The sequence below is a fragment of the Anolis sagrei genome, chromosome 2, assembly GCF_037176765.1.
Source record: "Anolis sagrei isolate rAnoSag1 chromosome 2, rAnoSag1.mat, whole genome shotgun sequence".
Taxonomy (NCBI): Eukaryota; Metazoa; Chordata; class Lepidosauria; order Squamata; family Dactyloidae; genus Anolis; species Anolis sagrei.
Genome location: NC_090022.1, coordinates 204,924,705 through 204,937,374, shown reverse-complemented (window position 1 = coordinate 204,937,374; position 12,670 = coordinate 204,924,705). Strand labels below are relative to the sequence as shown.

The 12,670-nt window shown below is 41.1% G+C and overlaps 1 protein-coding gene across 1 annotated transcript; it reads right to left on the bottom strand.

The window, feature by feature from the left end:
- Positions 1 to 10,567: 10,567 nt before the first annotated feature.
- Positions 10,568 to 11,380, bottom strand: LOC132766479 (tetraspanin-3-like). Its single transcript, XM_060760840.2, has one exon. It carries the CDS (start codon positions 11,378 to 11,380, stop codon positions 10,568 to 10,570), a length of 813 nt encoding a protein of 270 aa, XP_060616823.2.
- Positions 11,381 to 12,670: the final 1,290 nt, after the last annotated feature.

Genomic DNA, 12,670 nt, shown 5'->3' with positions numbered 1-12,670 from the left:
AGAGGAATAAGTACTGAGTTAGGATCATCAATTGCTAGGGGGAACATTTTGATTCTGTGATTAGGGCAGAAGATGATAATAGCTTTAAAATTTTCACCAGGGAGGAGAGTGCCTGTTGAAAACATTAAGATACATTCATAGAATGGCAGTCATTTTTCACTGTCAGCCTTCATGGACAGGGCTTCATCTTGTTTTCATTCTATGATTTCTCTAAATCAAGTATTAATGAACAGACTCCTTTTCATCAGCTAAAGACAATTAACGGAAGACTACACAAACTCCTGGCAACTTGTTCAACTGCCAGTAAACAGTTTAGTAGACTAAATATGAATTATGGTTTTGTATGTCCTTAAGTCCCTAGTTATTGAGACAATCAATGTTAAGGCAGGTTAAGTTAAATTCCATCTGGAGCATGAGCAAGGTGTGATGCGGATTGTGCTCTATCCAGTGGCATCTAAATAATTTAATAAGTATTTTATTTATTAAATAAACTTAGTAGTAGTGGGTGTTATAGCTGGACAAGCAGGAGTGCAAAAGGAGAAGGCTTTGTCTCTACAGGCCATACTGCTACTTAAAGGTGTTGTATCTCCACAGTATCAGGTCTGTACTAGGTGTTGGAAGAACAAAATTAACTGCTGACCACATCTAGCCATTTCTTCCCATCTTCTTTGTAAGAATCGTGGACTTGGAAGAGACCATAAGGGCCATCCAGTCGAAGCTCCTGCTATACTGGAACACAAAATCAAAGCACTTCCGACAGAAAGCCATCCATCCTTTGCTTAAAAACCTTCAGAGAAAGAAACTCCACCACACTCCAAGGCAGCATATTCCACTGAAGAACAGCTCAGACCATCAGGACATTGATGAAGGATATATGCAAGCAACTGGCATCAGGTTGTTAGTGGTATGTCAACATTGTTGACTCAGAAGGGCTCATCTCTTTCAGAAGACACTATGGTTGAACCATTATCCTTGTTAGATAGTAAAGTGGTCACACACCATGGTTGAGAAGTGTGGCCTAATGAAAAGTACCACTTGTAATGGGAGTATAGGTTTATTCTGTTGAAGCTATTTGCAGAATCCCTAGGTGAGAGGAAGGAATTAAAAGGAAAAGTGGTATTCAAGTGAAAACTGAGTACTGTGATTAATGTACCTGATTTACTAGCCTTTCTATCTGTCTAGTTTTTATGGATCTGTCTGGATCCCATTGTTGGGATCAATTTCCATTGCTGAAACCTAGTAATATGGAGAAGATACTTAAAGCAGTTTGGCTCATTTTATATAAGGACATATCTTACCCATCTTGCCAGGTGAAATAGATTAACTATGTGGGCCTGACAATGATAAATGCCTCACTGCTTCAAGGGACATGCCTGCTGCTTTGAAGGAGGTACTGGTGCATGTGGTCCTGAAGAGGACATGCCTTGCTCCATTAATATGTGAGAACCACTACCCAACTGCCAATAGGACAAGGTATCTGAGCATATGTTGAGTGAGCAATTTCACATGTTCTTGGAAGAAACGAATTTCAGGCTAGGGCACCTCACTGAAAGAACTCTAATAACACTGCCTGAAAACCTATTCCAGATGAAAGATGGAGATGGGCAATGCTACCCTCTTGATTTTTCTGGATTTTTCAGTGGCTTTTGATATTATTGATTCTGTCAAATGAGAGTCTCTCAGTGGTTTTTTTTTTTTTAATTTATGTATTTAATAATCAACCTTTGCACAGGACTTACAAGCAATTAAAAACTGAGAGCGGCTAAAAATAATATTTGTACAAAAGTTTAAAATAATTACATAACAATTTGGTTAAAAACACAGATTAAAGCTATACACAACACAATTAAAATACAACAGTGCCTCATTAAAAACCTGCCCAGCTTATAAGCCAAAGGCCTACCTGAATAACTTTGCAATAATTGCAACATGATACCTTAGCCTTCCTGGTTTCACTCCAATTTGTGGGTCCCTTTTCAGACAATAGCATTGGAGGTTACTGCTCAGTCCCAGGTCCACAAATCTGTGGGGTGCTACATGGTTTATCTTATGCTCCTTGCTGTTCGATATCTATATAAAACCACTCAGGGGAAGTAATAAGGGTGTTTGGAATGGGGTGCCATCAGGATGTTAATGAAATCAAGCTCTACTGCTTCTTGTTGTTAGAGCCAGCAATCAATATTAGAGAGTATATTTGTAGATGAAATCAAATTAAGAGTGGTAATGAATACCATAGAGAATAAAATCATAATTCACGTTTTTAAATTTAATTCAGAACATCTCAGGTCCTGTTCAGTCAACTGGTGCTAAGAATGTTCTAGTTTTAGATTCCTACCTTTTCTGGGGCTTGGACTAAGTATTTCCAGCATCTCAACCAACCCTAGAGCAGCCAATAAAAGAACAAACAAATCGTGTGTTTAGAGGGATAAAACGCATGCAGTGACAAAATGGATATCTTGTACCACTAGATGAGTCTAAAATAGACACTTTCTAAATATGTGGTAATCATCATATCTTAAGTGTGATCCTAAGTATTTGAATAGCAAAACCTTCCAGTGTCCTCAGCCTTGCGTTTCAAAGATTCTATTATCCTGCATACACAGATTCTAAGTTGACGTGCCTGGATATGTAGTATATATCCGTGGAGGACAGTCGGTTATAAATTGCTCATATGAAGGGTACATATACTGCATAAGATCTGTTCGCAGAGACAGAGGAATATTTGAAACTGTCTAGAAGTTGTGTAGTGACCCAGTTGGTTCTAATCCAAGTTCCCTTCTTTCCGTGAGCTGATAATTATCAGCAAATACATATAAAAGTGTTATTTAAAACACATAAAGAAACCAGCTTTTATTTCCTTCTCAGCAAGTATGTGAGCAAGAGCAAGGAAACAGAGGAACAGTAATAGAGAAAAGGAAAGGCTTTCAAAACCAAGAAGGTCCCATATGCCACCCTGGACTTATCACTTTTCCTCCAAGAGTCTCATAAGTACACACATGGAACAGTGTGAACAGAGATAACACAAAGGTGGGATCTCCTTTGCAGTTCTGCTCATTGATTCTTTATGTGTTCCAAAATCAGGAAACGTGGCAGCTTGGTGCCAATCATGTTTTATGTTCCCTGTAGTGAGAGGGGAAGTGAATAAAAACACTTTGCATGAAAAGCTTTAGCTTGGGTTGCATGTTTACATCTACTTAACAGTTTTAAGGAGAAGGGGAAACAATCAGAGCTGAATTGTTACCCTTGAGGGCCAGATTAGTACATTGTTCACTTAGCTGCCTCTTCTTGCTTTTCGAAAGTGGATATTTTCTTTCTTTTTTAAAAAAGAGAGAGAATCAAGCAACGAAGCATCAAAGTCATTTTAATTAATGTAGATGCAAAAACTTTGCAAATTTAGCAGTAAAGAAAGCAGGATTCTGGCTAATCTTCCTAGAAGCTGACACATAAGTCTTGATAAGAAATTAACAGACTTTCAAAACTAATAAGAAAAGAAGGCGTAAGTTGCTGCAACAGCGGCTGGCTGTTCTCATCAGGACAGATACTTGTTGGCATGCTTTGAAAGATCAAGGAATAGATGAGGCAGCCTCCTACAAGGAAGGAATTATCTCCAGGCACTCATGTGATCAGCTGCCACCCACATACAATCCCTTTAATTAAAAAATAACATATGAGGAACACATTAATGATCTAAATGCATGTATCTTCCAACTGTTTCTATTGTTCAGTGATAGAGCCTAGATGCCTTATACACCATGGATGATAACAGACAAGGATATAGTTGAACAGTATCAGTTTCTCTTCACCAAATACCCTTCCTTGACTTCTAATATCGTAGAATACACCAAAATGGCAATCTCCTCTGTACTGTCCTAAGAATCTAGGGTGGCTGGTGACTTGAAGCTAAAAACATATTTATACACTATGCTAGTATTGCCCAGTCCAATCCTCTCCAATGTTACTGGATGAAGCCAGGTCACCAGTTTGGCTCTGAAGGACCTCATTTTGCCAACTTTTATTGGGGGAATCCAAAGCAGATTGCAGTGCTAAGATGCTGTTAAGCTGCCTTAAAGCCAGGTTTTTGCCCCAAAACCTAGATTAAAGCCAAGAGTTACTTATGGTAGCCATATGTGCCAACCATCCCATTAAATTGAGTGGGAATTTATGCCAGCTTGGATTTTAGCTGGCATGAATTCCTTCCGATTTTAGTCCTCTAGATGTGAATATTAGGGGTGTGCAATTCAGCAATTTTTATGCTGGAAAGATTCAGTCTGTTGGTGCCAATGAGGAAACTTTAGAGACTCATTTATCCATCGTTATTTGGCCTATCAGCATGAAACCCGCCTCACTTATAACCCGCCAAGTGTCAAAATGTTTCAGCAATCCACTGATTTTTTGGATTTTTAAAAAGTTTTTAACATAACATTTTTAAATAAAAAACCACCACAAGAGGAGGTTCTGGGAATTGAAATCCCAAGTGCACACCACAAGAGGGGAGGAGAATGGATACATTCAACCAGACCTCTGATTGGATGAGAAAGAAAGTAAGAAACACACACAGAGAAAAACCCCAACTCCCATTATGCCCTGGAAGGGCTCCTTCAATGCTTGTGTAGCACAAAGAGCTGCTGGGAAAGCGAGTTCCCGTTTGCCTCAAGTGCGGCCTCACAGCAAGCACAATACGATGCCACCACCATAATAAAACATTCAACAAATACATTAGAAACATTAAAACAGTTAATTAAAAGCAATTGATTAAACACACCAATATTTGTTGACTTCAAAGAAACTACCAGACCCAGGCAAAGGAGAATGATGTTATATACATTCAAGTCATTTCTGACTCATTGTGACCCTAATATAAAGCTACCATGGGGTTTTCTTGGCCTCATTTATTCAGAGGGGCTTGGTCTTTGTCTTCCTCTGAAGCTGAAAGAGTGTGACTTACCCATGGTTGGCCAGTGGGTTTCCATGGTTGAGTGGACATTTGAACACTGGTCATAGTCCAACACTCAGGCCACTATACAATGAGTGGAATATCAGGATAAAAATAGGGAATAAAAGCTATGGATATATTTCCATACTACAGCACTACTAATCTGTTAATAACTATTTGGCTTGTGCATTTTGGGTGAATCGCTATCAGTTTCTTCTTGCTAGATACTGGAAGCCCCCCATATTTGTCTCCTTGTGCCTCTCGAAAGTGGGCACACTGCTGAATGGATATTTTCGACCCATTGGTAGCAATGGAGAATTTACGAGGCTCCCCTTTCCTCTGCGAGCTTTTCCTTTCTTCCTTTCAAGGGAGCCTGGGTGTCAGCAACAGGATTAAGAAAGCATCCTATCCAGCCCATCATGGGGGGGGGGGGGGGCTTCCCAGAGGGTCCTCTTCCATATCTTTAATTAAGACCTGGATTTTTTTTTAAAAAAAACATCAGAGTTAAGATACTCCTCTTTCTGGATCCTTTACATTTGTTTGTAGAGAAGACCAGCTTAATGCTTCTTAAAGCTATTTCTACTCTAGAAGAGAGGCACTGCAGGCATGTGTGCCACACAGCTTTCCAAGGCATTTTAAGAAGGCCCAGGGAAGGAAGAGCAATGACTTGGAGCTCAGTGGAGCTATCCTCCCACTGGACTGCCCTCTGTCTCTATTGCCTGCCTGCAATCTCCTTTCTGCTTAAGGTTTTGCTTCCTTAAAACTGCTTGTTTTTACTTTCTACTCTGGAGGAGAGGTAGGCTTCTCTTTTTTGTTTAATAATAATTATCTTTTAGAAGTATTTTCTGAAGGAGAGGAAGGGAAGGAGAAGGAGAAAAAGAAGCTAAAAGGTTGACTCTCTAACCCTCCAAACGCACATAGGAGCACCCCACCCACCATCTCTTAGGTCCCCAACTCCCAGTCAGTCCCACTAAATAAAAAGAATCTGGAAAATAAAACAAAATAAAAAATAAACTGTGATGCCCAATAGGGAAGGAGGAGCCGTGATTGGCTGCCACATGGTCCTTTTTCAGATGGGAATCAGTGATGGCTTGCTCCTTGCTGTCTTGGGCACCCGAACAAAACAAATACAGTGTTCCCTCGCTACTTCGCAGTTCACTTTTAGTGGACTCACTGTTTCATGGTTTTTAAATATATATATTAATATAAAATGTAAAATATTTATGTCCATTGGAGACCAGGGACCCCGGAAGTGCAGTGGTCTGAGGCATGGCGGGGAAGGCCTGCCTCCTTGGCCTCCGCAGATCCCAGAAGTACGGTGGCCTGAGTTGTGGCAGGGAAGGCCTGTCTCCCTGGCCTGCTGCTACCTGCGTGGCTTCGGAGGCTCAGCTGGGGTCTGAGGAGGCCAGGGAGGCAGGCAGGCACCCTTGGGATGGGCCGGGAGGCAGGTAAGGAAGCGTGGATAAGAAATTAATATATAAAATAATGTATACATATTAAAATTAATATGGCATCTCAACTTCACGGATTTTTACTTATTGTGGGTGGTACTGGAAGGGAACACCTGCAATAAGAGAGGGAACACTGTAAGCTAAATGATTGAAGGGTCCGGCTAAAAACAGATCCACACACAAGTCTAAAACTATACATATGCAGATACAGGGGCAGTAATTGTTTAATGTATAGAATTTAACTGGTGGTGCAGTGGGTTAAAGCACTGTGCCGGCAGGACTGAAGACCGATAGGTCGCAGGTTCGAATCCGGGGAGAGGCGGATGAGCTCCCTCTATTAGCTCCAGCTCCTCATGCGGGGACATGAGAGAAGCCTCCCACATGGATGATAAAACATCAAAAATCATCCAGGCGTCCCCTGGGCAATGTCCTTGCAGACGGCCAATTCTCTCACACCATAGATCCCTAGAGTGAATATCATTGGATACATCCAAAGCTTTGGTGTATCAACTTCTTCTTCCTGAAGCTGAATGTGAAGCAAATGCTGTTAACTCGGAGTGTAGCTATGGTCGGGGGAGTGGGTACTCCCACTTGATCATTTTCTTCACTTCTCAACTAATGGGGCTACAAAGTTGAATCCAAGACATGCGAGTGTGGAGAAGAGCAAACCACTGACCACCTGCTGCAATGCAACCTAACCTGAGCCCTGCCACATGCACGATGGAGGACCTTCTTGCAGCAACACCAGAGGCACTCCAACTGGCCAGATACTGGTCAAAGGACATTTAATCAGCTACCAAGTTTGCAAAATTTGTGTTTTTTTTTTTCTTTTTTCCCCTTTTTAAATCTGTTTGCTTGTTTTGTTCTGTTAGAAATGAAATACAATGTTCTGGTTGCGGATGACACGATAAATAAATACTTATCAACTCTCTAGCATTGCAGTATCTTTAAATTTTAGTCAAGCATTCAGAACTAGAGTACGGGCATTCACAGAAAAGGAGCAGGGGGAAAAAAATTTGCCAAATAAGGCAAATACAGAAGACTTCTAGGTGTGAGTGATTTTTCAGTTTCTTCTCTCCAATGCTAGAAATTCAGGGACTGAGGGAAAATTGTGTTGGGGGCCAGAGTTCTCAATTGAAGAAGCAATGCTCTGATTTGGTTTTTCCCCACCACCTGTAACTTCCATCCCTATAAGACTCTTTGAGGCTTCTAATTATTCTGCAAGCTGGCTGTGAGATTAAACTTCTAAAGGACTGAATAGCAGGAAGGACTTCTTAAAATAATAAGAAAAAGGAACTGTTGAGCTCAGTTTATTAGTAAATAAATATGCACTAATGCCACTACAGGTTAGACTATTGTCAATGAGATGCAAACATCACACAGGAAGGTTTTCTTTTTAATCCTTTAAATGCGAGAGTTTGTATATTTAGAAATGCACTTTCTTCCTTCTACCAAGGAGTGGAAACAAAATGTTAATCATCTACCCCTGTGTCAGACCCCAAAGCAGAGGCTTTGGTGGCTCCTTTCATCTGCAACTGCTATGCCTATGTGCTTGTGATTATGTTTGTGAGCAGAGATGTTTAGGCAAGCAAAGATCCCTAGAGAAAAAAATGGAGCTTTAATAAACACCACTAAAAAGTGCCTCTTTTTTCATTTGTTTCACACTCATTTCAGTAGCTTTAGTGTTGCAGATGCTAAAATACACATTCATCGGCAAAGTCTGCTGCTAAGGCTGGATCTACACTGTCCTATATCCCAGGATCTGATCCCGGATTATAGGGTTTGAACTGGGTTATATAAATCTACACTGCCAGATATTCTGGGATCACATCCTGGGATATAGGGCAGTGTAGATTCAGCCTTTGGCACAGTTTGGTTTAGTTGTAAACAATAGATGCAATCTGGCCATAACCCCCAAAGCTAGTGTAGTGTAATGGTTTGAATGTTCGACAAGGCTTTTAAATTTTTTCCACTCAGGCTCTCCTTGGCGCAAGAAATTTTTACATGACTCTGGGTATATGGGTGCATAAAATACATATAAAATCAAACATTTACTCATAACAAATCAGCATTTGTAAGCACTGATTTTTTTTATGAGTACAGCTGAAGCATCTCCTGCAGATTTCACTGTAAATGCTGCACAATATATTCATGTAAATGTCTAAAATAGTCATTAGGTGGGTTCAGAAAAAAGTGACCCCAACACCCCATAGTTCAAGAAGCAGTGGGCTAGAACATTGGGAGGCCAGAATTCAAATTCTTGTTTGGCCAGGTAAACCCACATTGGGCAAGTCACACACTGAGGCAACCCCTCTATAAGCAAATTTTGTCATGAAAACCTTGCGTGTTCATTTTAGGCTCATCATACATCAGAAATTACTGGGGGCTCTTCCACACAACCCTATATCCCAGAATATCAAGGCAGAAAAACCCACAAAATCTGCTTTGAACTGGATTATCTGAGTCCACACTGCCATATATTCGAGTTCAAAGCGGATGATGTGGGATTTTCTGTCTTGATATTCTGGGTTATATAACTGTGTGGAAGGGCCCTAGAAGATCCATAATAGCAAAAATAACGATCCCACCCTCTGCTGCTTTTTGCTCCCTTGTGAGCCAACAAGCCATTTTAGGATCCTATGATGACCTCAACATGCAGTATTCTTGGGGAGATTTGTTCTTTGCCTTCTTCTGAGGTAATGTAACTTGGCCAAGGCCACCCACTTGGTTTTTATGGCTAAGCAGGGATTTAAACTTCGGTCTCCAAAATCATATTTCTGCATTGAGGCCTCTTCCACACAGCTTAATAACATTCCACAATATCTGCTTTGAACTGAAATCTATGGCAGTGTGGACTGAGATATTCCAGTTCCAAGCAGATATTGTGCGTTATTCTGCCTTGATATTCTGGGTTATATGTCTGTGTGGAAGGGCCCCCAGACCACTACACCACAATGGATATCTCCACCCCTGGGACCCTTCCACACAACCATATAACCCAGACTATCAAGGCAGAAAATCCACAATATCTGTTTTGAACTGGGTTATCTGAGTCCCCACTGCCATATATTCCAATTCAAAGCAGATATTGTGGAATTTTTCTGCCTTGATATTCTGGGTTATATGGCTGTGTGGAAGGGCCCTCTGAGGCCCCTTCCACACAGCTGAATAAAATCCCACACTATTTGCTTTGAACTGGAATATATGGCAGTGTGGACTCAAGTAACCCAGTTCAAAGCAGATATTGTGGGATTTTCTGACTTGATATTCTGAGTCATATGACTGTGTTGAAGGGCCCTTTGTTGCTCAGGCACAATTGTGATAACTGAAGCTACTACACATTCCCCTTTCCATTCAAGTTTTAAAGGCAAACCAGCTGCCACATATAGGAAATTTTGCTTCCTAGCGCACTGTCCTCAACCATTATTGGCAAACTGCCTCTTTGCTTAGCCATTCTTCCTTTACTCACTCCTTGTTACAACTTTTTTTCAAAATGCCTTCCCTCCACCTATCCTTCCACTTGGCTTTTCTTTCTAAGTCATTTGTGCCTATTCTGTACTCCTCAAAAGGAAACCTGTGGGAGGAAAGTTGAGAAAAATGTCAACATCACTTTCCTCAACTAATGTCAAGATTGGAGTTCTACATCCTGAGCAGCTGAAATGTTTGTTAGCATTACATCCTAGCCAAACAGTGCCAAAGACTTAGAATCATAGAATCTTAGAGTTGGAAGAGACCATGCGGGTCATCTAGTCCAACCCCCTGCCATGAAGGAGAAGCCAAAGTACCCCTGACAGATGGCCATCCACATCCAGCCTCTGTTTAAAAGCTTCTAAAGAAGGAGCTTTCACAACACTCTGAGACAGTGAGTTCCACCACTAAACTTCACATCTACAGACAGAGCAAAATAAATATTGATCATTTCAGATTTTTTTCCTATGTGCATTAATTTATTGAATATTACTTTGTTTTTAAAATACGTGTAATCAAAGGGCCTGGGAACTGTATGCAGAATAATACAATATTTCTATTCAACAACAGAACATTTGCACTCTTTAGGGAAGAAAGTAGTAATATGCCATAGATTTCTCTACAATTTTGAGGCTAATAGCTCAGCTTTAAGGAAAGAAACTAGTAGGTTCAAGAAATACAGAAAATATTAGACAGTAATAATTAGTTATGGGGGCTATGAAAAAGCAGCAGAATCAAGAATTCGGAAGTCTCGAAATGGCTGCTCCTTCATAAGTATTCCATTGCTGATAGCTGCTAGAATCTCCAGACAAATGATCACAACACAACACCAGGTCACATACTGCTTGACAAAATAGAGTCTTTCTTCCAATTTCTTGTGACAACCATCCTTAAAGAGTTTCTCTGGCTGGCTCAGATCCCCACGGCAATCTAAATAAGTCTCTCTGCAACAGCTTTCTGGAGCAAAACCATGTCCTATCTGGAGATGGTTTGGAAGCATCATCATCCAGTCAGTGTAATTGGAGATTCCACAACATTTCAACTTCTTATGGGTGGCATCCACAGATACTGTGTCTCTATGGTTTGGAGCAGTCCAGTTGTACTTGTGAAAGAATGGGTCCATCTTGTTTTTTAGTTGAGACTCCACTTTCGCTGAATAGATTTGTGTCATGACCACCGAAGAGGTTCCCAAACAAAAAATGACCAAGAACAAGTACATTAAAATCCCTTGGAGGTGGCGTGAATTCTTTACTGGGACACACATTGCCAGAGTCCCAGTTGGCAACAGCAAAATGGCAGAAACCACTGCCAACCAGCCTGGCAGAGGAAAGAACTTGTTCTGAAAGAAGAATCGGTAGCTCTGGTAGGTGAAGATCACAAATGCACCACCAAACAAAAGACCTATAGCAGCTCCACAAAGAAGAAAGCCAAGGAGAGTCAAAGCAACTTTAGCCAAGACTCTGCTCCAGGATTCGGTTGCACACAACAGCAAAGGACTGTGGTCAGGGTTAAAGTGTGCCCCAGCCATCTTAGAAGTGATCTTGGATTACAACCCTGTGAGACCAACAAAATAAAACCTCTCTCCCCAGCCTTTCAATTTTTTTAAATCCAGGTGGAGGTGATATGCAAGCTCCTTTCCAGTTCCTTCCCTAATTAAAGAAGAACAAACACTCCTACCAATTGATTTGGATTGTTGAGATCCTCATCCTTCAAAAGCTTATGGGTGAATGTTAATTGGGGACATGCATAAGAGCACTGAAAATATTCACAAGAGACCCATCTTTTGGGTTTCAGATCCCACAAGCCCTTAGCTAGAAGACAAGAAGTACCAGAATTCTCAGCCAGAATAAATAGTGGCCATGCTGGCTGAAGGATTCTAGGAATGTATGGTCTGAAACCAAAGAGACTGCTTGGTCATCTATCTATTGTAACTGGCAAGATTCTTCCAGGGTTTGAGGCAGCGGTCTTTCATATCACATCAGATATTTTCCTCTCTGGAATAATTTGTTAGAGATTCAGCAAGAGACAAGAAGTCCTTCTCCTAGTCCACATACAGCAGGCATGGGCAAACTTCAGCCCTCCAAGTTTTTTTGGTCTTCAACTCCTAGAAATCCAAGCCAATTTACAGGCTGTTAGGAATTGTAGGAGTTGAAGTCCAAAACATCTGAAGAGCCGAATTTTGCCCATGCCTGATATACAGCCACGGATTGGATCTCAGTTTTTGTATGTTGTCCTGGGGAGAGGACAACATACAAAAATTGGGGTTCACCTACTTTAGGTAGCACAAGAAAGCCTGCGTGACAACCCATCACCAACATGCCACTACAACTGTGCACCCTCAGCATGTGCCACCTAAGGCATCGCCTCTAATGGCCCCACACTGCTGTATTCTGAAGGCAACCAAACCCTCTAGGAGCCACTGGTCTTCAATCTAAAACCTTCCTAGGGGAAATCAAATGCATTTTCACTTAACTGTAATTCTATGCCTTCTACCTCACTGCAGCAGAACTGAATAAGTCATTGCATGATGAGGACTGGATTTGTTAGATAGCTCTTCAATTGGCTTATCTCACTGAACTTGTGTTCTGAAAAACCTGTGAATAGATGGAATTACCAGCTGATCAGAAAAAATAGTTTCTTAGCCTGGCCTGCTCTTCAGCAGAAACTACTGAGTAGAAGGTGAGGCTTTTTAAAGTTCGGAGCTAATCATTCTCTGATCATACTGTCCCACTCACCAGCTCTTAAAGACCCAACTACAGCAACTGTCTCAAAGGTGAGCAGCAACTCTACAACTCAGGCCAATAAAACATGGAGTTAG